This window comes from Peromyscus eremicus, chromosome 5 (genome assembly GCF_949786415.1).
Source record: "Peromyscus eremicus chromosome 5, PerEre_H2_v1, whole genome shotgun sequence".
NCBI lineage: Eukaryota > Metazoa > Chordata > Mammalia > Rodentia > Cricetidae > Peromyscus > Peromyscus eremicus.
This window is the reverse complement of record NC_081420.1, coordinates 80471317-80493513: the sequence shown is the minus strand read 5'-3', so window position 1 is coordinate 80493513 and position 22197 is coordinate 80471317. Positions and strand designations below refer to the sequence as shown.

At 40.9% G+C, this 22197-nt stretch overlaps 1 protein-coding gene across 6 annotated transcripts in view; it reads left to right on the top strand.

The window, feature by feature from the left end:
• Positions 1-22197, top strand: part of Pard3 (par-3 family cell polarity regulator) — a 559217-nt gene that overhangs the window by 293706 nt on the left and 243314 nt on the right. For all 6 annotated transcript variants that reach the window (XM_059263788.1, XM_059263787.1, XM_059263786.1 and 3 more), the window contains exons 6-10: positions 3609-3700; positions 5971-6054; positions 15150-15275; positions 16576-16958; positions 21076-21215. In XM_059263788.1, coding sequence (XP_059119771.1) covers positions 3609-3700; positions 5971-6054; positions 15150-15275; positions 16576-16958; positions 21076-21215 — 825 coding nt within the window. The remainder of the gene's footprint in view (positions 1-3608; positions 3701-5970; positions 6055-15149; positions 15276-16575; positions 16959-21075; positions 21216-22197) is intronic.

Sequence of the window (22197 nt, the reverse complement as noted above, 5' to 3'; positions counted from 1 at the left end):
CTAAACAACTGTCTCACTTATCCAGAGGGCCTAGTCCAGTACCATGGGGGCTCCTTAGCATTGGTTCACAGTTCATGTGTTTCCACTAGTTTGGCTAGTTGTCTCTATACTTTTTCCAATCTGAATATTTTCTTAACCAGTAATCCACAATGTTTTCTTCTTGCAGTTTTTATTTTTCTCATCCCAGAGGCATTTCACAATGAAAATCCTGTGTGTTCAGCAAAGCACAATAAACATCAGGTGTTATACAAGTTTCCCAAGTGTGGATTTTTCATGTAATTGAATGGGCAGAATGTTTCTATTAAGCTATTTTGCAAGGCATGCAGAATATGAAGGGACAGTAGGCAAGCTCACCATTACTCTATGAAATGTATTACATTAGGGACTGGAGAGGTTGCTCAATGGTTAAAAGCACTTGCTGCTCATGCAGGGAACCTGGGTTCAGTTCCCAGCATTTATATGGATGCTCACAACCATCTGTAACTTTCATTCCAGGACATCTAATGTCTTCTTCCAGCCTGCATGGACTCCTACACACACATGTGGTACACATAAACTCATATAAACACACACTATACATACAAATAAATAAAAATTTAAGTGTGTTGTGTTGGTATATAATCACCCTAAAATATTTATCAAGGTGTATCTCATGCATCAAGTTCTTGGGTTTTTTTTTAAGACTTATTTTTATTATTTTAATTATTTGCCTGTGTATTTCTGTGTGGGAATATACACAGGTGCAAGCGCTCACAGTGGCCAGAGGCTTCATATCTCCTTTAGCTGGAATTACATATGGTTGTTGAGCTATTAGATGTGTGTGCTGAGAATCAACCTCAGATCCTCTGAACAAGTTGTACATGGACTTCAACTCTCCAGGCCCCAGTACTTGCTTTTGATGACATATGTAAATTATCAAGTTTTGCAGGCACAATGTCCCAAGGCTGTGTTATACTGGGGCATCGATCATCTTAGTTTCTTCCATTCCAAAAAGGAACGTGTCTTTCTTGTCCCCATTTTGCAGAAGGCATATAAACAAAGAAAATAGTCACCAGATCTCCCCAGCATCACTCTTAGGTGTTTTAGCACTTCAACCTGACCTTTTAACCTCTGTATTCTTAAATAAAATAGAGGTCTGGAGACTACTCTGGTGTCTTACCTTACTAGCATCCAGCTTAAACTAATGTGGTGGTCCTTAAATATTGATCATATGATAGTAGAGTTTCGTTTTTTATGGTTAAAGTGGGATGCAGTATTTAGTTTTGCTGACAGTAATTGTGTGTACACAACTTTTAAACAGACAAACTGTGTACGAGCTGATGCTGACCCATGCAAAAGGTTAGAGATGCTAATCTGTAGTTTCCTCAGAAACTGAGTGCAGTCTCATGAAAGGAAGTATTGTGGTCCAAACTGACCACCATACCCATATTTCTAGAGTCTTTTCCATGCTTGAGGGCCTGGGGGTACCTGTTGTAGGGAAATATTCTGCAAATTGCCTCTTCCTGTTGTGTCTCCTTAATGTGGCTGTTTTCTTGGTGCCACAGAGGTATTTGAGCAGGGGATGCATCTTGGTAACATTTCAGTGGGACTTAAATTATTAATGTATCTTAAAACCAAATGTCTTTTACCTGTAAGATCTTTTTTTTTCTTCTTCTTCTTTACATCTGGCTTATAAATGCTTCTGCCATCTCTCCACCCCCAACTCCCAATGGAGAAGCATCATTTAGGGAGTGCATGTTTACATTCAAAGTGCTGTTCTTAGGCAGGTTCAAGATGCTGTTAACCTTTGAGATGTATTATGTGCTGGTGCTTAAGAGAGATAGATGGCTAAGAAGTACATATTAGAGCCTCTCAAAGCACAGGAGCATCAATCTTCAAGCACCCAGCTCTTCAGCCCAGGGCATGCAGGATGCGCGGGCATGCCTGCCCCTCCCGGGATGCATGCCACAGCTGGAACAGCACAGTGCCCTCTCTTCCTGACTCTGCATTCTTAGGTGATGACAGGAAGGAGATGAAATCATCTGCCTTTCTCGAAGCTGCTTCAGGAAGGCTCTGGGTTGTTTGTCCTGCTTATCATTTTGTTGACTGATGTGTCTGTTGATGGCATGCATGCACGCATGCACATGTGTGTGCGTACACACACACACACACACACACACACACACACACACATCACTCACACACACTGTTAAGTTAAATATATGAGGAAAAATAGGAAATTTGCCAGGCGTGGGCATGCGCCTATCTCACCACTTGGAAGGGGGAGTCAAGGGAATCGAGAGTTTAATGTCATTCTTAGCTACAAAGCAAGTTTGAGGTCAGCTTGAACTATGAGATCCTGTCTCAAATAAAATAAAATGTTTTTCATTCGTGGTCTCCCTTTCCCAGCATAGATGATTTAATAAATTTCTAGTGAAACAAACAATAATAAATAAAGACTATAAAGAAAGAAATAGAAATGAAACAGAAAAAATAAAATATATCTATCTAAATTATTTTTATAATCATAGAAGTAGATAAATTAAGATATACCTGATAGTGCCCTTTTGACAACCCTAGAGATTGCTGGGGGTTAGTTTTTCTTTGACTAGCAAGATTTTACAGAGTCTGTCACTGTTACCAGACAGTTCATTCAAGTTGAAATACACTTGGCCCTCAGAACCATTGTATTTGGAAAATGAGTCTTTTGTAAATATGTTGATTTAGTTAAGAACGCTGATAACAATCAGGCATGTTCATCATTATTCAAGTGGTCTCAAAGAACCACGTAAGGATTAATTAGTGAACTCTTTAATGAAAAGACGTTAGGCAAAATGATAAACTAAGGTGGGCTTTTGGATAGGTTGTATTTCGTTTATTTATGGCAACAACATTTATTCCACCTTGGTCTTTTGGAATACCAATGTACTCAACAATATCTGTGACACAATAGTGCATTTTCAAAGGCAGCATGCAAGTACAAGGACTGTACACCTGAATATATTTGCTTTTTCTTGCCTTGGGTCTTGCTGTATACCACTAAACAGATAAGAGTCTTAGTAACCAAGGCTTTGATCCTGTGAAAGGTGTAAGGTACTCAGTCAGTTGCTTAGGGTTGCTTTTGGGGAAACCTCCCTGGAGCAAGCATTTTAGGGGTGGAATTTTACCCACTAAATTCTCATTTGACAAGCTGAGCTAGTAGGTAAAGAGGGGGAAGAATTTGGTATAGAAGTCTGTGGTAAGTGGTCATGGTTTATTAGCATCCCAACTGTTTTGGCCTTTGAAGTATTTTAGGCTGTAATGTCCAATGTAAAGATGTTCGCTTATGAATATATCGTAACACTGCAGCAATATAATTACTGCCTAAAACATACATTCAAAAATTGATGTACAAATAACAAGATAAACATATTAGCATCAATTACAGTTCAGTTTTCTTTCCTATCCTGTGAGTGTCTGTTGACCTCCTGGGACACATTGACTCTTGAGACCCTTGCTTATTCAGGAAGGCATTCCTGTCTTACCAACCAAGATCCCCCTTCCTAGACACAAGACCTCTTCACAGGGTCATAGTGCTTTTCAGCTTCCTTCATAACCCAGCATGCTTTTCTTTGTCACACTGCCTCTAGGATGAAGAAGGCACAGAAGAAGACAGCAGCCGAGTGGAACCAGTTGGACATGCTGACACCGGCTTGGAGAATATGCCCAACTTTTCTCTCGAGTAAGTTCCTATGGTTTGGCCTCAATCTGTAATGTGTATGTGTAGCATCATTAATGCAGCAAGTGTTCTAGAAGCATATGGCATGCAGAATGTTTGTGCTTAGGTAAAAGCCATGCCTGCGTTGCTTCATTTTCTCCAAGAACATCTTGCTTGGTGTGGAATCTCATGTGTACCTGCCCTGGGTTTCATGCCTTGGCAAAAACTACTAACTTAGATTAGCATAGTGTTTAATGGAAAGTGTCAGTCACGTTAACAGCTCTGTATACCCTGTAACTGTTTTCAGACGGCTTTATCTGTCTGTGTGTTGATCATCTGTTTAAATTTGCTAAATTAAAAGAAAAAAATCATATTTACTTTATTCTTCATACTAGTTGGATAAAGTGTTTATTGGTCTTACACTCCCACACACACATGCGTGCACATTTTAGTTGAAGAAACAGGATCTGTGAGGATGCTTGATGGGACAGTGAATGCCATAGTGTAGGAGGGCAGAACGTGATTTTAGCCTTTTCCTACTTCACAGCTTTAAAGCTGTGTTGAATATTAGCATGTTTATAGTGGCACCTGCTCTCAGTACCTCCCCCTGGCAGACAGGAGCAGGGAGGACAGTCATACTGATCTTTTCTTTGTGAAGACAACAACATATTTATAAACAATTCAGTGTTCTCTTGGTCTTCTAAGCGAGGTGCTAAGAGCATTCATAGTGGGGTGGAGCAGGCTTAGAGAGCATGGGTTTACAGATAAGTGGCCAGCATTTGTGATATTTCTGTTTTAGAGATGATTGGGGCACCATCATTTTTTTTTTAGACAGAATGTAGAATAAACTAAAGCTATTCAAATTATGCCTTTCTTCATTGAAATGTTAATGCTCAAATAGTATTAGTGATTTAAAAACAGGTTTTTATATAATGGAATGAAAAATGATATCCATAATGTTATTTAAGTAAACATTTTAGTTGTGTGGATAAATACATTTGTTTAGAGAAAGGTCTCACTGGATAGCCTAGGTTGGTCTCAAACTTATAGCAGTCCTCTTGCCTCAGCTTCCTGGATTCTGGGATTATAGGCATAAGCCATCACACCTGACTTTTATTTTAATTAGTATATGTAATTAAAATCTATGTTCATGATTCTGTTTTGATTTGTTGGCTATCCCTATCATTAATTGAGTTTAGTTTCTAGATAAGTGGGATAGTCATAGTGCATATGCTATCACCAACTACTTACATAAGAAATATGCTTGAAAATTTGGTATTTTGTATTATATAAAAACTGTGTAGTGATCTTTGTCAAATCCAGTAGTAGTCATATATGACTTTCCAAATTGCTTAAAACAGTTATTTAATTGAAGTTTATTTCCCAATAATGATTGATATACATACAACTCTCTAAAATTGTATTTATATGTTGAAAAATCTGCAATGAAAGCAAAATCTCATAAGTAGTTTAAAAATTTACCTTTTCTATATTATAATTTTCATTAATCTCAAGGCAATACTAATAATAAAGATTCATGGAAGTGGCTTTAATAATATCATTTCCTGGCCATTACACAGAGTTCAGTTGCTCAAAGGTAACTCTGTGCTAGTTCATGGAATACATTTTACAATTTTAAAGAGCAGCCACAAACAGGGGAAGTATTTGGCCTTCGTGGGTACATTTGAGAGGCTAAGCTTCACAAACCTCTTGCAGTTCTCTGCAGTTTAGGAAATGGTGACTGGATCATCACAGTGAGTTGTAAGGACATTAGCAGTTTCCTCTGGATGGTCAGCCTGTAGGAACAAAACCTTTGACCTTTTTGGGTTATTAGGAGAATGGATGAATTGCCATGCCTAGGAGCACTTTGTAACTTGTTGTGTGCCGTGGGTCCACAGTGCCTGTATTCAGCTAGCCTTAGACTGCTCAAGTTAGATGTTTGGGTGCAGAGTGTTCATGAAGTCTAGATCTCCAAAGCAGGAAGTCATATTGCTCAGAAGAGAATGGTCCGAGAGGACCACTTCTGTGCCCTTTTTAATGCAGCTGTCTCTGATGATTACTCCCTCCATGCCACCAGACTAGCATTCAGGTAGGTGTACCTCAGTGCTGCCTCCATCATCACGCCTGCGTTCTTGAGTGTGTACGTGTATGCCTGTCGCCTGGTGGGATTTTTGTTTGGTTCTCTTTCGTTGTGTGTTGTGTGTCTGTGTTTTGGTAGTTTTTGTTTTGTTTTGTTTCTGTTTTGGTTTGTTGACAGTCCATGTTCATGCTCCTCATTCATCATTGTCTCACAGTGATATGGTAAAGCTCGTACAAGTCCCCAACGATGGAGGGCCTCTGGGAATCCATGTAGTGCCTTTCAGTGCTCGAGGCGGCAGGTAATGTATCTTGGAGGTTTTTAATTGATCATAATGTCCACTGTTTTTCTGTGTGTTGACTTCGTACATGCATAATAGAAAAGTTTTCAGTGGGGTCAGTGCTGCTTCCATTATACATATATGTCTACAGAATACACATAGCCTGATCAAGGACGTTTCTGTGCACAGGAAGGATTCGTATGTTCAGATTATCTTAACCAACTCACCATTAGCACATCTTACTACTTCCCGGACTCTGTGGCAAGCTGACAACTCTGCCTGCAATTACAAACCCCAGGAGAGTATAGCAATTATCTGGGGAAAGGAAATCATACAATAAAAATTACCTGGATATCTTAGGTGGGAATTTGTTTTAAGTTTGTATCTGTTAGCTCACTTCTGCAATTAGGTAAGACACTGATGGTTTTTGAAAAATTCCTTAGAAAGTTGGGCAAGCTGACTTTACTCTCCAAATGCTCATGACACCAAATGTTATGCTGTTATTTTCAACCTCATTACTGCAAGGAATATGATTCCTTAAAGTTTACAAATGTCAAATGAATTTTCTTCACTCTCCCCCACAACCATGCAGTAAACATGGTTTTGTATGCTTTATCATATTCCAGTAGTGTTGGTTAATTTTTATATTAATGCTTGGGCAGGTGCCTTGGCCAGATGGGCTGTTCCCCTCCACCCCAGGGCTTACCCCTGAGCATATGTGACCTCTCCTGTTTTTGTTCACTTTGATTACCTGGTGAAACATGTTTTTACCTTGTTTTTGAACCCCTTAGTCTTTTTATTGTTTTTACTTTATTCTTTTAGGAAATTTTTAGGCTTTCAGGGGGCAGTGGGGGAAATTAGCAAGTAGCCTTATTCAGTGTCATAGAACTAAGGGACTAGGAGCGTACCCCAGTAACCAGGAACCCTGAACAGTGACAAGACATTAGAAGAAAACCTGGAACATGGACAAGAAAACCACACTTGATAGTGTAGGTATATGACTAAGAACACAGAGCCACAGCTGAGAACCTGCATCAGTTAGGAAAGCCTAGAATGGACATTGTGAATGAGGCTAGAGACTGACAGTGAAATCCCAGACCAGTGACAGGGAACCAGCCACATGTGCTACAACTATTGCCCTGTGTATTCTGGAAGGTGGAGTATGAATTAGCACATAGCCAAACATGGGCTGCACTAATCTAAGTCTGAGCAATTGTATTGATTTCCTATTAATTATGGTGACTGCTAGTACAAATTTATGTTGTTCCTTTGGTTAAAATATAGCTCGTGGATTGACTTGAAGCTAAAAGTTGAATTTATTAAAATTCTTTTGAAGTGCCATGAATACAGCATTTTGTAGCTCAGTATAACATTCACCTTGAATTTTAGAGTGGTGTTTTATTCATTACATTTTTTTTCCTTTTTTCTCTTTTATTTTTACTTTAAACTCTGGAAAAACATTAAAATATCTTCAAAGAACTTTCAGTTAAATATTTTTTATCCAATGTGTCTTGGCTTTATTTTTCTTTTAAGGATATTTAAAATTATCTCAAAAGAAACTTGAAGTTAAAATGCATGGACCATAGCTTCCCAGTATTGCTGTATCTGAAACTTCTTGTGAGCTGTAATTCATCACAAATAAGATTATTGTGTATGTGCCAACTTTGAACCAGTATTTTTATTGCAAACATGTTACTTTGTCTCTTGTATTACACATTTCCTACCTCACTGTGAAAGACGTTAGAATAAAATAAACAGATGACAAGCCTAAAGCAAAAGGAGAAAACAGAAATAAACCTGCCAGTAGGGTGAATTCAGAAAAATATTGCAAAGCCTACCACAGTTGGTGGTTACCATGGTGTTGAGTTTGGATGCACAAAACCCATTCAAGTAAACAAACATACTCTTCTGCAGAACTAGCTTCTCTAGAGCTGAGTCATTTTTAATTCCTTGTAATTTGACTCTTAATGAAGAAAATTGTGTACAGCATTCCTGTATAAAGAACAAAGACTTTGATCTAGGAAAAGCAGACTCTTCCTAAATCCTTTCCCGTCATCACCAATTTTCCCATGGCAACAGAACAGGAGTGCTTGGTTTTCATTCTCCTTGTTTGCTGGGTGTCTTAGTTAGGGTTTCTGTTGCTGCAATGAAACACTGTCTCATTGCTGTCCCGTCACCAAAGGAAGTCAGGACAGGAACTCAAGCAGAGCAGGAATCTGGAGGCAGGAGCTAATGCAGAGGCCATGGAGGGGTTGTTTACTGGCTTGCTCAGCCTGCATTTTTATAGAACCCAGGAACTCCACCCCAAGGATGGGACTATCCACAATGGGCTGGACTCTCCTGCACTGATCACTAATTAAGAAAATGTCTTATAGCTGGATCTCATTGGAGACATTTTCTTAGTTGAGGCTCCTTCCTCTCTGATGACTTTAGCTTGTGCCAAGTTGACATAAAACTAGCCAGTACAATGGGTCTACAATCTTCTTCATGAAGTTGATGCTTCCAGCTCTTGAGTTGGGTGGACATTAACAGAGATAGATGTTGTTGCTTAGACACAGAGTCCTATCTCTAGGAGACTAGAGCCTCCAGAAACACTTGAGGATGGTCCTTTCTGTTCTGTCAGATATCCTGAGGGGCCTCACCTAGTGATGAGGATGGTGAGTGCCAGGAAACAAAGATCAACAGAAGACTATATTTCACCATCCTAAACCGTGAGAGAAACTTTTCTATGGTAAGGAAAGTGAACACCAGAAAATAAGGTGAACAGGGATTTGCAGTACAGGTGTGACAGCTAGGAAATCACATCATTATATTCTGTGATAACTTTTGCTGTAGTTAAGTGGTGGATGATCTGTGAGCTGGTAGAAAGGCATATTGGAATTTGGAAACGGGCTGGCTGGTAGTGGAGGATGATTTTAAATGTGATGGCAACTCACAAAGAGAACTGGGATCCCAGGCAGATTGAGCAAGGCATAATTCTCATTCTGAATTAGATTTGAAAATCTAAACAAGAAAGCAAAGATTACATCTACTTATCAGTCCTATAAAAAATATTCTGGGAAAAGTATTCAATTAGGTATGACTCTGGATGTGAGATGGCCCAAGACGGGGAAAATTTTCATGCTAACTATTCTTGGAGATTTCAATGGACATACTTGTGCGGCTATGTTCCCAGTTTATAGAACTGATAAGTAGATGTAATCTTTGCTTCGTTGTTTAGATTTTCAAATCTAATTCAGAATGAGAATTATGCCTTGCTCAATCTGCCTGGGATCCCAGTTCTCTTGACTGCTTCAGGTGTCATATGTAGTGAAGGAAAGCAGTAATTTAAACTTGGGAAGTTGAGTTGGAGAGAGCTTTCAGCCACTGGGCCGTGGCAGCTTTATTTCTGACCTTGCCAGAACTGCCCTTTGGAAGGCTGATTTCTCTAGTAAGTTGAATGTTGTGCGTCATTGGCAGTATTCAGACGACTCATCTCCCAACTCTTCTTTGGATGGCTGACTCTAGACTAGACACAGACAGTAGGAAAGTCCACAGGATTATCTTCTCTATGATGCTGAGTCACTGAAGTCTCTTTGTAGACATTTCACAAAAATGGTGAGCTGATTGCACTCAGAACTCCTTCTCCAGTTTCGTTACTTTGAAACACTTTCTTTTCATTTCTCTCTCATGTGACAAACAACTTTGCTTTTGGTTTTTTGAGACAGAGATTCTCTGTGTAACAGCCCTGGCTGTCCTGGAACCAGACTGGTTTCGAACTCACAGAGATCCCCCAGTTTCTGCCTCCGGAGTGCTGGGATTAAAGGTGTGTGCCACCACTGCCTGGCTGACAAAGAACTTTATTTAAGTCACAAATGTAAACACATTCAAGACGTTCATAACAAATTACTATGAGATCATTTGGCGGAACTAGGGTATTTTATATGTTCTTTTTACTTCTAAGAACTATCCAGAGCTATTAATTCAAAGCCCTTGGTAAATAAAATTGCAGCCCAACTGTTTTGGCAGAAGCCAAAGGATCTTAAACTCAAGGCCAGCCTGGGCTTTATGATAAGAACTGACAAGATTAAAAATAAAATTAAATAGTAATGACTTATCCTGACCATGGCATTCTTTGACAAATTTTCTGAGACTTTGCCATGATACAAAAATATGATTACAGTATAATCTTAGGCCAATACAAAACAAGATACAAAATGATTTACCAAACCATGGGCCAGAACTATAAAATTGTCAGCCTGTGTGTTTCTTTGATGGACTTGAGAAACATGTATATTAAAAGATACGATCCTCATGCTTCAGGGATTGAAAAGACTTGAGACGATTGACTGTTGGCCTCTGCGCAAGCTCCCAAGAAGCACTCTGTGCTTAACCTGTTCTTTGAAGGAAATAAGGAATCTGTCCTAGATATGTTATTCTGGACAGGCAGCAGTACCCTGAGGACATTCCAAAGGAAGATGCTCGTACAAGAGTGCTTAGCTTGTTGGGAGACGAGAGTCCATCCCAGTGCATCTGAAGATGATACTGGAAAGGTTTTCCCTGGCTCTGAAGCCTGCTTCTTGTAGTCCATGTTCTGAATCTTTCCCAGTGTACACAAGTGTGCCTAACACATGTCCAGAGCATAGCACAACCTGCTTCCAAGGGTCTTTCTTCTTTTGTTACTAAATATTTTCTTTCACACTACCTTTTCTTATGCAACTGGTAATTAGATGTTTGTCAATTGTATTTAAAGAGATTTTTTTGATATTATTTGTTATTATTTTTATTTATTTATTTAAGATGTAAGGCCTCAAAGTGATTTCTAAAGACAGAATCTATCAGTCCCACTCCTAGAGTTATGGCCATCACAGATCAAACATACACCATGGAAGCAGCTGTTCGCACTGTGGTGTGACAGCATTCGTTAATAACATATAACCAGGAGCCAAAAACATAGCTCATCAAGGGAAGTTGCCTACTGCTAACCTGAACCCTGAGGCCCATTGCTGGGTCCCACATGTTGAAAAGAGATCTGACTCCACAGTGTTGTCCTCTGACCTCCACAACCGCATTGTCGCATGTGCATGTATGTATACACACAAATGCCATAGCAATTATTTTCTGAAATAATTTCATGGAGAGATGATTTAGTGCTTAAGAGCACTTGCTTCTTGTGCAGAGACCAGCATTCTGTTCTTAGCACCTGTGAGAGCTGTCCTGTAACTCCAGCTCCAGGGAATCTGACCTCCTCCTGCAGGCAGAGAGAGCATGGATTGTGGCCTGCGTGGAGCCTGCCATTGTTAGGAGCTCTCCCAGGTACCTGGGTTGAACCTGGCTCTGTCCTTTTTATAGTTTTAGAAAAAAAAAATGTGGTTTTTTAAATGGAGTAGAATAATGTTTAGTTTCTGCTTTAACTGAATGAAACTCCCCGTCTTTATCTGTCTTTTTGTCCAGTTCATGTACTCTGAGGTTGTGCTGGGCATCCTGCCTAGGGCCTCACAGATGCTGGCAAGCCCTCTACCAGATTCTTTATAAGGATTCTTTTTTAAATTAAAGCTTTTTTTTATTGTAAACATTCTTTGTATATGGTTTTATCTTACATAAAGTCATTTTCATACTTGTATTTTGAACACAATCTCCTCTCTACTAGGATTGTTATTTTACCTGAAATGCCTATGAACTTTCCTTCTGGGCTCTCCACTGCGGCCATGGCGATGGCCGTGTTCTAAGTCATGTACAGTTGCTGATTCCCACTTGTAACCCTTGGGGAGCTGACGGGGTCTTTTTGCCGGGAAACCCATTCGTACTCTGCCTTCACTGTTGCCTTTGTACCGTGTCAGCGTTTATTAAGATGAACTGTGATCATCCGCATGGAGCTGGATGGCAGTTGTGGGAGTGGAGATTATCAAAGCAAAACTCACACTGGCTCAGCCAATTTGAATGTCAATAAAACATTTGTTACTTATTTTCAGTTTTATCATTGGTTATAATTTATACTTAGAATTAAAATGTTAACATGTGCAACTGAGTTTGTTTGAATTAAGTGTATAATTAGGCTAATGAACCTTGTAAAAATGTAGTGGTGAATCCTTAATATAATCTGAGCAGTTAAATTTCTAATTATGCAACCAAAATCACACACAGAGATGCAGCATCCAGCAGCTCGCTTTCTGTGAGTCTCCCTCCTCCTGGCCCCGAGAGATAGTGTTCAGCAACTGTGAGGGAAGGCTTTAAAGAGAGAGAGATATGTAATTGTCAATTTTTGTTTTAAATACATTATTCAGAATTGAGATTTGTACCTAGTAGGCATAGGACTTCCCTCCCTCCCTCCCTTCTTCCTTTCCTTTATCCCTTCCTTTCTCTAAAATAAGAAGGAAAATAAATCCTTGTAGTGAACAGTGGAAGAAGAGTGGATTTGAAAAACATTTCAGTCTAACAAGAAAAGAAAATCGCATTTCTTTGGCAAACCTGTGACTGTTGTAAGATCTACCCAGAGTTCACATGGGAGCTGGAGGTGGAGAGGGCCTGTTTCCATATCACCCCACACTGCAGTCATTTCTTCATAAATCTCCCCAGCTCTGTTCATAAAACACTAGGTCTTTTCTCAACCTTGTGGCTCAGTGCAGCCAGCATGGGTGGCTCTGATTCAGGAACAATGCCCCCAAGAGCTAGCCCTCCTTTTCTCCCCCAGCTCCTTCTGATGGGTCATGGTTGCTCCTAAAGAACTCTGGCAGTAGCTCCCCAGAAGGAAAGTGTACCCTGTACCTTGACAGTTCATAGGTCCTGCGGCCTTCTTAGCTCTCCTAATTCTCCAGTGTAACAACATAGGTCTTTTTGTTTTAAATTTCTTCAGAAGAAGCTCTAGCTGATCAATTCAGTTTATGAGATATATATATCTTGTTAGGCATGGTGGCACATGCCTTTAAACCCAGTCTGGGCTACACAGTGAAACCATGTCTCAAAAAGTCACAGAGAGAGAGAGAGAGAGAGAGAGAGAGAGAGAGAGAGAGAGAGAGAGAGAGAGAGAGAGAACAGACGGAGAAACATAGAGACAGAGAGCCCTATACTGCAGCCTTGAGACAGCTTGATGTCAGAAGCAGCAGGCAGGCAAATAGGTCTTGTCTGTCACCTAGCTTCTTCCAGGACAGTGAGGGTGCCTGACACTCAGCTTCCGGTGGATTGCCCTTCAGAGTTCCTTTCCATTCCCCTGCAACTGTGCACATTTTCTTGGGAGGTGTTCTTTGATCTTTCCCATTCCTTTTGGGTTCATTTTTGCTCAGTGAAGCCAATGAGAAATGTTTGCAGATTGTAGCACTTGACCTTTCCATCAGTTCATTCTTTGGAGATAGTGATTCCAGCATTTTGGATATGACAGTCACATCACCTTAGTCTGGACAGTTCCTGATTCCCTGGTACCATGTGTCACTGGGCCTCCTGTAGGCTCTGCCCACTATCTGGCAGTAACCCTTCCTGGGAGTGGCGGCTGAAGCTTAGGTTAGGGTACTTCTTTTCTGTTGTCTTTCACTACGGCCAGTCATTTGTTTACGATTTTTAATTTGTTTTCCCCTGAGACAGGGTTTCTCTGTGTAACAGCCCTGGTTGTCTTGGTATTCGTTTTATAGTATATAGATTAGGCTGGGTTAGAGCTCACAAAGATCTTCCCACCTCTGCTTCCTGAATGCTGGGATTAAAGGCATGTGCCACCATGCCCAGTGATTTGTAATATTTTATTGTTCACTAGTATTACTAATGCATTTGGCCACATAGAAGGACAATTTAGAAAGACAGTCTTCAGTGAGGTGTCGTGATTAAGCTCAGTGGTAGAGTGCTTGCCCAGGACTGAAAAAAAAAAAAAAAAGTCATAGAAAGACCAGAAACAAAACAGGTAACTCTGAATTGTTTTTACTTCAGATCATTATCTTGGAATTACTATCTAAAAAGGCCCTTGAACTCTCTTACAAGTTGGATGCTTCACCAGGTGTGGTCTAGGATGGCCCTGCATGTTCCACTTACAGCCTTCAGCTGTTTTTCTATTCCAAAGTTCCAAAGTGTTCCCCATTCCTCCGAAAGTCAGCATGGTCAGGTTCTTCATGGCCACAGCCTGCTCTCTGATTCCAACTGTTGAGTTAGTTTCCCATTGCTGTGATAAAAGACCATGACCCAAAGTGACTCATGGTGAAAAGGAGTTTCTTTTGGCTGATGGTTCCAGAGGGCTAAGAGTCCATCATGGTAGGAGGCATGGCCACAGGCCACCAGAGCAAGAAGCGGAGAGATCACATCTTCAGCCCCAAATGCAAAGCAGGGTGGTGAACTGGAAGTAAGGCAGTGCTATAGACTCCAAGCCAGCCCCCAGGGATGCTCCTCCTCCATCAAGGAGAAGGTCTAAAGGTTCTGAAACATCCCCCAAGCGCACCAACAACCAGGGACTGAGTGTTTGGCGACCTAAGCCTGGAGGGTGTTTTCATTCAAACCACTGCAAGGGACATTGATACTTTTGTCTTTCTACTTTGCCGCCTTCTCCACAAAGTTCCTTTCATGCTCTGTTTTAAAGTTTGAGTGCCGATATGCAGATGAGAGAAATGTTAACTAACTTCTTTGAACTGTTTTTCTGCTTCCGGTTTTCTTCAACTATGGTTGAATTCACAATTCATGTGCAAGGGAAAGTCTCTTCTCTCTCTGACTCTCTCTGAAGACTTTGCTGGTATCATTCAAACATAAAGCACAGGGAGGCTAGGCATTCTTCATGAAAGAATCAGGGCCTGCATCCAGGAGCATGCCCACTGGACTGACACAGAAGCCTACCAGAGCCATTCCTAAAACCATCCCTGTTCAGACTGTGACACCCGCCGATATCCTCCACAGGCTCCATTGTGTCAGCATTTTGAAGCAGTTTTAGTATGCACTTAGTTTTAGAAGGATAATAATGACAAGTCGGAAATGATTTCTGGTATTGATTGAAAGGGTCAATTTCTACTAATTGTTTAGACTGTGGGGAGTTTGTGTCAATGTTACTTGAAAATGTATCAGTAACACTCTAGTCCATCTGCTTTTAAGGGAGTGTGTCAACATGTACCATAGAGCTAACGCACACGGAGGGAATTTTACCCCTGTAATTGTTCACATTCTTGATGTTCCAGAACACTGGGGTTGTTAGTAAAGCGGTTGGAGAAAGGTGGAAAAGCTGAGCAAGAAAATCTTTTCCATGAGAACGACTGCATCGTGAGGATTAACGATGGAGATCTTCGGAACAGGAGATTTGAGCAGTAAGTGTGCCAGTGGCAGTGGGGTCCTCTCCCCCGGTGGCAGCGGGGTCCTCTCCCCTGGTGGCAGCGGGGTCCTCTCCCCCGGTGGCAGCGGGGTCCTCTCCCCTGGTGGCAGCGGGGTCCTCTCCTCTGGTGGTGTGGCACCTTGGTGGCACCTTTTGCTAGGGTGTTTTGACACATTGAGTATTGTATCACAGGAGAGGTTTTATGCAGTTATCTAGTTTTTTAATCTAGAATTTAACCAAACTTCATGTAATGACTCCTATCTGTCTGTATTTTAGAGTGCCTTCTAACCAGTTGAACTGTCCCCACATTGTTCTGCACCTGGTTTCAGTGTTACAAGGCTACTGGTTTCTCTGCTTTCAGGAAGTCTGCCCTGGGCTCACTTGATCTCACATTTCCAGCTTTGTCTTTCATAGTGTAAATCAGGAGACAGGCTCCTTTGAGTCACAGTACCGGGTCTTTCTGGTGCATTCTTTATCCTGACTGAAACCCTTAGTAAATTAAAAGTAACAGCAGCAACAAAAACCTTTTAAAATTGGGTAGGTATGAATAGCATTCTTACTTAGATGATCTGCCTTCCAGTGGGTCTTAGGGCTCCTCAGCAGGTAGGATCCGGACTGGGTGGGTGGTACTTGATGCATCATTAGGTTCTGTTTGCAGGAATTAGTGTTTGTGAGATATGTGCAACAAACTTGAACCAGTTTTGGTGATAACTGACAAGTGGTTAGTTGCCTCCTATATTTCCATAAGTATACTATAGAGTGTTTATTTCTTTAAAACTTCTTTGGTCCCTTAGTAAGAAAAGACTTCGTGCCTTTGTTAGTTTTATGGCATAATTCTGTGCAGCGGCATTCAACCTTTTGACATTATGATATGTTGTTGCCATCCACAAGTGTGTTGGACTGAATTCATAAGTATCCTGAACGTATGTGGCAGAAGGACTGAAGGTTGGACACACCTGTGAGAGAGAAAGCTATGTATGTTTTCTGTCAGTAAACTAGAATAATTATTAAACGAGAATAAGTGTGTTAGCACTTAATCATTATTGACGATTTACAATGGAGGGCACTTTGTTTTATCTACAGTCAGAGATAGGTTTATCATTTTTATTTACAGAATGAGAAATTTATATTTGGAGAAACCATTCTGCTTTTATCAGCACTCACAAACACGCTTCACGAATGGTCCCAACAGTCTGTTGGTTCTTGTTGCTTAATTAGTATACTTAATCAAGCTCATGTTATCTTCTGCTCCGCTAGTCCTCATTTGCGAATCTTCCACTCTTTGTCGAATCCAGAGCACAGCATATGTTCCGCCAAGCCATGCGTACACGTGTCATTTGGTTCCACGTGGTCCCTGCAGCAAACAAGGAGCAGTACGAACAACTCTCCCAGCGAGAGAAGAACAACTATTCCCCGAGCCGCTTCAGCCCTGACAGCCACTGTGTGGACAACAGGAGCGTGGCCAGCACTGTGCCTCATGCATTGCCCAGAGCACCCAGACTGACTCATCCACCCGAGCAACTGGATGCTCACCCTCGACTACCTCATAGTGCTCAGGCCTCCGCTAAACCACCTGCAGCCCCAGCTGTGGCTCCACAGAATGCACTCAGTACCAATGTGGGCGGTGTGTACAACACTAAGAGAGTAGGCAAGAGACTCAACATCCAGCTTAAGAAAGGTAGGATGCCCTTCCTGTCAGGTGGGCCTTCTTTTAAGATTCGCTACTAGCCAGAGAGAGTGCTGAGGTGGAGACAGTTGTGTTCTGTTGTTATTGTCTAAGTGTTTCCATGCTCAGAATAAAGCCCAGGGCTCTCTGCCTGTCAGGCCCTCTGCCCCATCTTTATCCCTCCCCTGTCAAACTTAAAATGGAAGGCTGTGGAGACGGATTTGGTGGTAAAGTGCTTGCTACATGTGCATGAGGACCTGAGTTGAGATTCCCAATGTAGACATAAAAGCCAGGCGTGTTGGGGGCGGAGCCAGGTCGATCTCTTCATGACCAGCCCCGTTCTAGACAAATTGGCAAGCTCCAGGTTCAGTGTCTCAAAACATTGTCTCAAAACAAGCTCCAGGTTCAGTGTGAGACCTTGTCTCAAAACATAAGCTGGAGCACAATTGAGGAAGACACTTCACACTAACCTCTGGCCTACACACACATTTCACACAGATGCATATGCCCTTGCACACACATGTACGCACAAATGCAGAAGAAATTAAATTGAAGTGTAAACGTTCAGAATAGGTTGCAGCACATGTTTATAAGAGTCAGCTGTTATTCCTAGGTTAGAATTTTTTATACTAAAAGTGGGTTATAGGTTTTCCTTCCGTATCTTGACTGGCAACCATGCCTTAAGCAGGAAATTAGAGGTCTCTGTAGCCTTCAGCATGCCATGGGAAGGGCACCCATGTTGGAGGCTGTCTGATTCACAGTTCCTAAGAAGCCCAGAGTTGTCTGTTTGTACTTCCTTCTTCTGAATATAACTTCATTTCCTTGAAGATTATCCTTGACAGATAATGGTGATGGGTAACACTAAGTCCTCTCTACCCTTACTGGTCTATTTATGTTCCGCCTTCCTGTAGATGGCAGTTCCATGCACACAGACAACACACATAGAGAACATGCCTCTGGTCTCTTCCACTGTGCTTAGTGATGGCCACGCTTGACCTTCTTTGTATCCCTTTAGCTAAGTACTTCAAAATCATGCCTTTCAAATTATGGCTTTATTAAAACAAAATGCCCTCCTGAGCCCAGGCAGCTCCAACAGCACCTGGAGAGCCATCCAGAATGACTTACCTGTGTCCAGCAGCTGTGGACAGCAAATCCTTGCCAGCGTGTCTTTCATATCTTGCCATTCATTGTTCTCCTTGTCATTGAGGTAGTGCCTAGAAGGCTGTGGGCCTGAACAATTCTTTCATTGAACTCACTATGAGCCACTGCTTCTGATTATTGGCTTTTAAGCTACAAATACTTGATTGGCACAAACAGGACTTGACAGAGTGCTTCTACACTTTGCAAGCTGTATGGGAAGCCCTCTGTTTCCTGTCTGTTCTCAGTTAGAAGAAGATCCAATTCCCATTCTTCTCTCTCCACTCAAGTGACAGGCTTTGGTTTTTTACCAGAAATACATCAAGCACCACAATTAGCAGTATATGAAGAATAGCAATCCTGCTCAGGTTCCTTCTACAGAGAGACAGCGTTGTACTGGACCAGTGTTCTACTAACGTTACTTCACAAACAGTGTTATTTATAATATTATACTTGTCTTTATGCTGAAGGAAGAACACTCATCCATTGCAGTTTTGCACAAATAATAGATGTGACAAATTATGATGTAACATGAACTTACTCATCAAGTGTCACTTTACTTACTATTAAAAGAACCACTGGTTTTGAATACAGGAACTAGTAGTTTTGCTTTAGTATGATTTAGAAAGGTAGACTTTTGTTTACTTACCTAATTCAGAAAGTCTGATCTTCATCCATGAAAGAAAATTAAAAGTGGTGGTTTTGATTTAAATATTTCTCTCCCTTTTGGTAATCTTAATCACATAGACTCTCTTAGATTTGTGTTGATTTCCATTAACTAGCAATGAGACTATCCAACAAAAGCACCTGCTGCCTCTACAGCAGTGTCTACAGATGTTTTACATCAATAGATTGTGTTGACTATACTTAAGGACGAGAATGTTGATTGTCTTTGATTAGGACTGAATACAGATATGGTAATAATGATTGCACGAGAATTAAATGTTTCCTTGTAGCTGAAAGATATTATTTTTACCAGTTCTTGAAACATTGGAGGTTTTTTAAGAAGTCCATTATAAGCATAGTGTGATCATGTTAAACATATGTTCAACTCAGAGTAAACTGTTGTGCTCTAAGTGGTATTAATCTACAAGCTGAAGATAGCGCTTGATACTAAAGAGAATTCTCTGAGATGGTAACGCACTGAAATTATTTTGGAGTTCTGTCACATGAGGCTCCAGAACAGAAAAACCCCAACTCACTTGCTTCAATAATTATGATTTCTTAATATTTATTGCTGCTCTGGCATTCTCAAATCCCCTGCTCTTTTGTAGAAATTAGCTTTTTAATAAAGTCAGAGGAGAAGGTCAGTAATCTGTTTCAATCAGAGCAAAATATTTTGTTGGCTTCACCAAATGAAAATTGACATCTATTCATCTTTCCCTTAAAGGTCATTGCCTGAACTTCTGGCTTATAGATTTAGGGGTTATTGCTGATATTTTAATAGAATTGTGGTTCATAGAATAGCCCATCTTCATAGTTTGTACAAATTAATATTGCAAAGGAGAATAATTTAGAATTCTTTCTTAATAGATGTTATTGCAAGTCATTAGAGTTTCACGAAAGGCACAGAGACATATGAGACAGCCTCAGAAGAATAATTAGTCAAACTCATATAGACAGCCTGCCAGTCAAGGCTTCAGCACAGACAGCAGCAGAAACTAACCGGCGGTCTGGAAGTGGCTTCCCATTGGGTAGAGATGTGTGTTTTGTTTGAACCTCAGAGTATTGCTGGCATGTTTGCTTTCAGGGATGACTGAGCATTCATTTCTCTTCCTTCCTGTTCACCTCATATTTTATCTACCTGTCATGGTTTTCTCATGTGTCACAGTGTTTGATTCATTTTTATGTGAGCCTCGTCATCGTCTTGTGTATGTCTCCATCCCTCTCATGATGACCATGTATTTGCCATCTCATTAACTGAAATGTAGCATGAGAAGTAAATGGGCTCAAGTAGAAATTGCTCATTAGAAGTGTTACAAAATTCTATGACTTAGTAGATACTGTTCAGGCTCCGCACACTGCACCTTGGTGTATTTTTGTTCGTTACTTTTGAGTTATAACGGGGTGTGACTCCTTTCCACAACATACTGATCTAAGGAGATGGTTTGCTCAGAAGCTTGTCAAAGAAGAAGTTTAATTATGTAAATCAAGAAAGTGACTTACTGGGCTGGAGAGATGGCTCAGTGGATAAGAGCACTGACTGCTTTTCCAGAGGTCCTGAGTTCAATTCCCAGCAACCATATGGTGGCTTAAAACCATCTGTAGTGGGATCTCATGCCCTCTTCTGGCATAAAGTTGTACATGCAGATAGAGCAGTCATATGCATAAAATAAATAAATAAATCTATAAAAAATAAGAAAGTGACTTACTGATATCTCATTAGCCTTAGTGCCTTTAAACATGACAGGGTGACCCTAGGGTTCAGTAGCCCTAATTTCCAGCTGGACTCTTCCCTGTGTGATCTGCCCTGTGGTGGGGGATGGGACCACACATGGGAGGATTTCAGTTACTTAGAAGGGAACTTGAGAAGGGTAAGCAACATAGTTCATGTGTGCAAGTAGGTTGCTGCACTCCGAGTATGAGGAAGGTTGGTTACCAAGAATATTACTGGTTTCAATCTCTCCAGACCCCAAAGGTTTTATAGATTTTAACAGATGTGTTTATGCAGGATTTCTTCAAGTAGAGCTGTCAGGTCCATTTGGTACCCAAAGACTTAAAGTTGACATATGAATTCATTAACTTGCATCTGTCCTTGATAAGACCAGCAAAAAAGATTAATGACTTCTAGAGCTAAACAATTTAAATCTTCCAAACTTAGTTTAGCTTGAAAACGTCATTGAAACTTCTAAAGCATTAAAAGGAATGTAGGCCCCTGGACATTATAAAATGTAAAGCTGACACAGAATGTGAGCCAGTCTGGTGTGTGTGGCACCCATGTGCAGTTCACAATACGCGGCAGCTCTTACAGATGTCTCTGTTTCTGACTTAGGTACAGAAGGACTGGGGTTCAGCATCACTTCCCGAGATGTCACTATAGGTGGCTCAGCTCCCATTTATGTCAAGAACATCCTCCCTCGCGGGGCCGCCATTCAAGATGGGAGACTCAAGGCAGGAGACCGGCTCATAGAGGTGAGTGGCTTTTAGGCAAGGGCGTCTGGCCTCCCTGAAAAAATTCCTTTCTTCAGGAGTTAGTTTGTAAACGTTTTCGTAGAATATGAAATTACATATTTTAGCAGAAATGTGGTATCAGAAAACTATTTGTTTTACTTTATGTTCCCCCATGTTATCCGATGAGAAATTACCTTTCTCTCTAGGTTATTTATAAATATTTAGCTATATAGCTATTTGGTTTATGAGGTCAGGGCATGTTTGACATTATGCGTGTGCATACCTCTGTGATTGTGATTTCAGACAGCTTTATACTTAATGTGTGTCAGCATAGGCAAGTCAACTACTTAGATATCAGAACCAAGACAGATAAAGTCAATGTGAACGTGCCTTGAAAGGAAGACGTAAAGGTTGGTATGATCACCTGGACTGCAAACCGAGACACAAGATCCAATGTTAACAGGAAGAAAAACAGATTTTAGAAATGTCCCTTTCATGCTCAGGGTTTAACTTCACTGGTATTTGAGGTCATTGTGGAAAAATACATAAACATAGACATAATCTCTGATGTCGGCAGCTGTGTGCATCTAAAAAAATGAGGGACCAACTCAGAACTGAAGACCTATTTTTCTAACGGTTTTCTTCTGGGGAAAAAAAAACCCTATATTTTAATTTTTACTCATTTATTTTTCATTGGCATTAAGGATGAAGCTCACTTCCATATGCTTCCTAGGCAATTGTTCCTCCACTGAGCCATGCCTCTGAGCACTGAGCCACAAACCCACAACTGAGCCCTACCCAAGTGCCCTCATTGGGGAATTCTAGGCAAGAGTTTACCACTGACCCAGGATCTCATCACTGAGCCACATCCATTGACATGCCAGGCCTCTCATCCCTGAACCATGTACACACTCCAAGCCACAGCCCACACTAATGGGGCACCATTCGGTCCCTCTTTGTTCATTCTTCTTGGTAGAAATCATGCTTTGTTAGCAATTCTTCA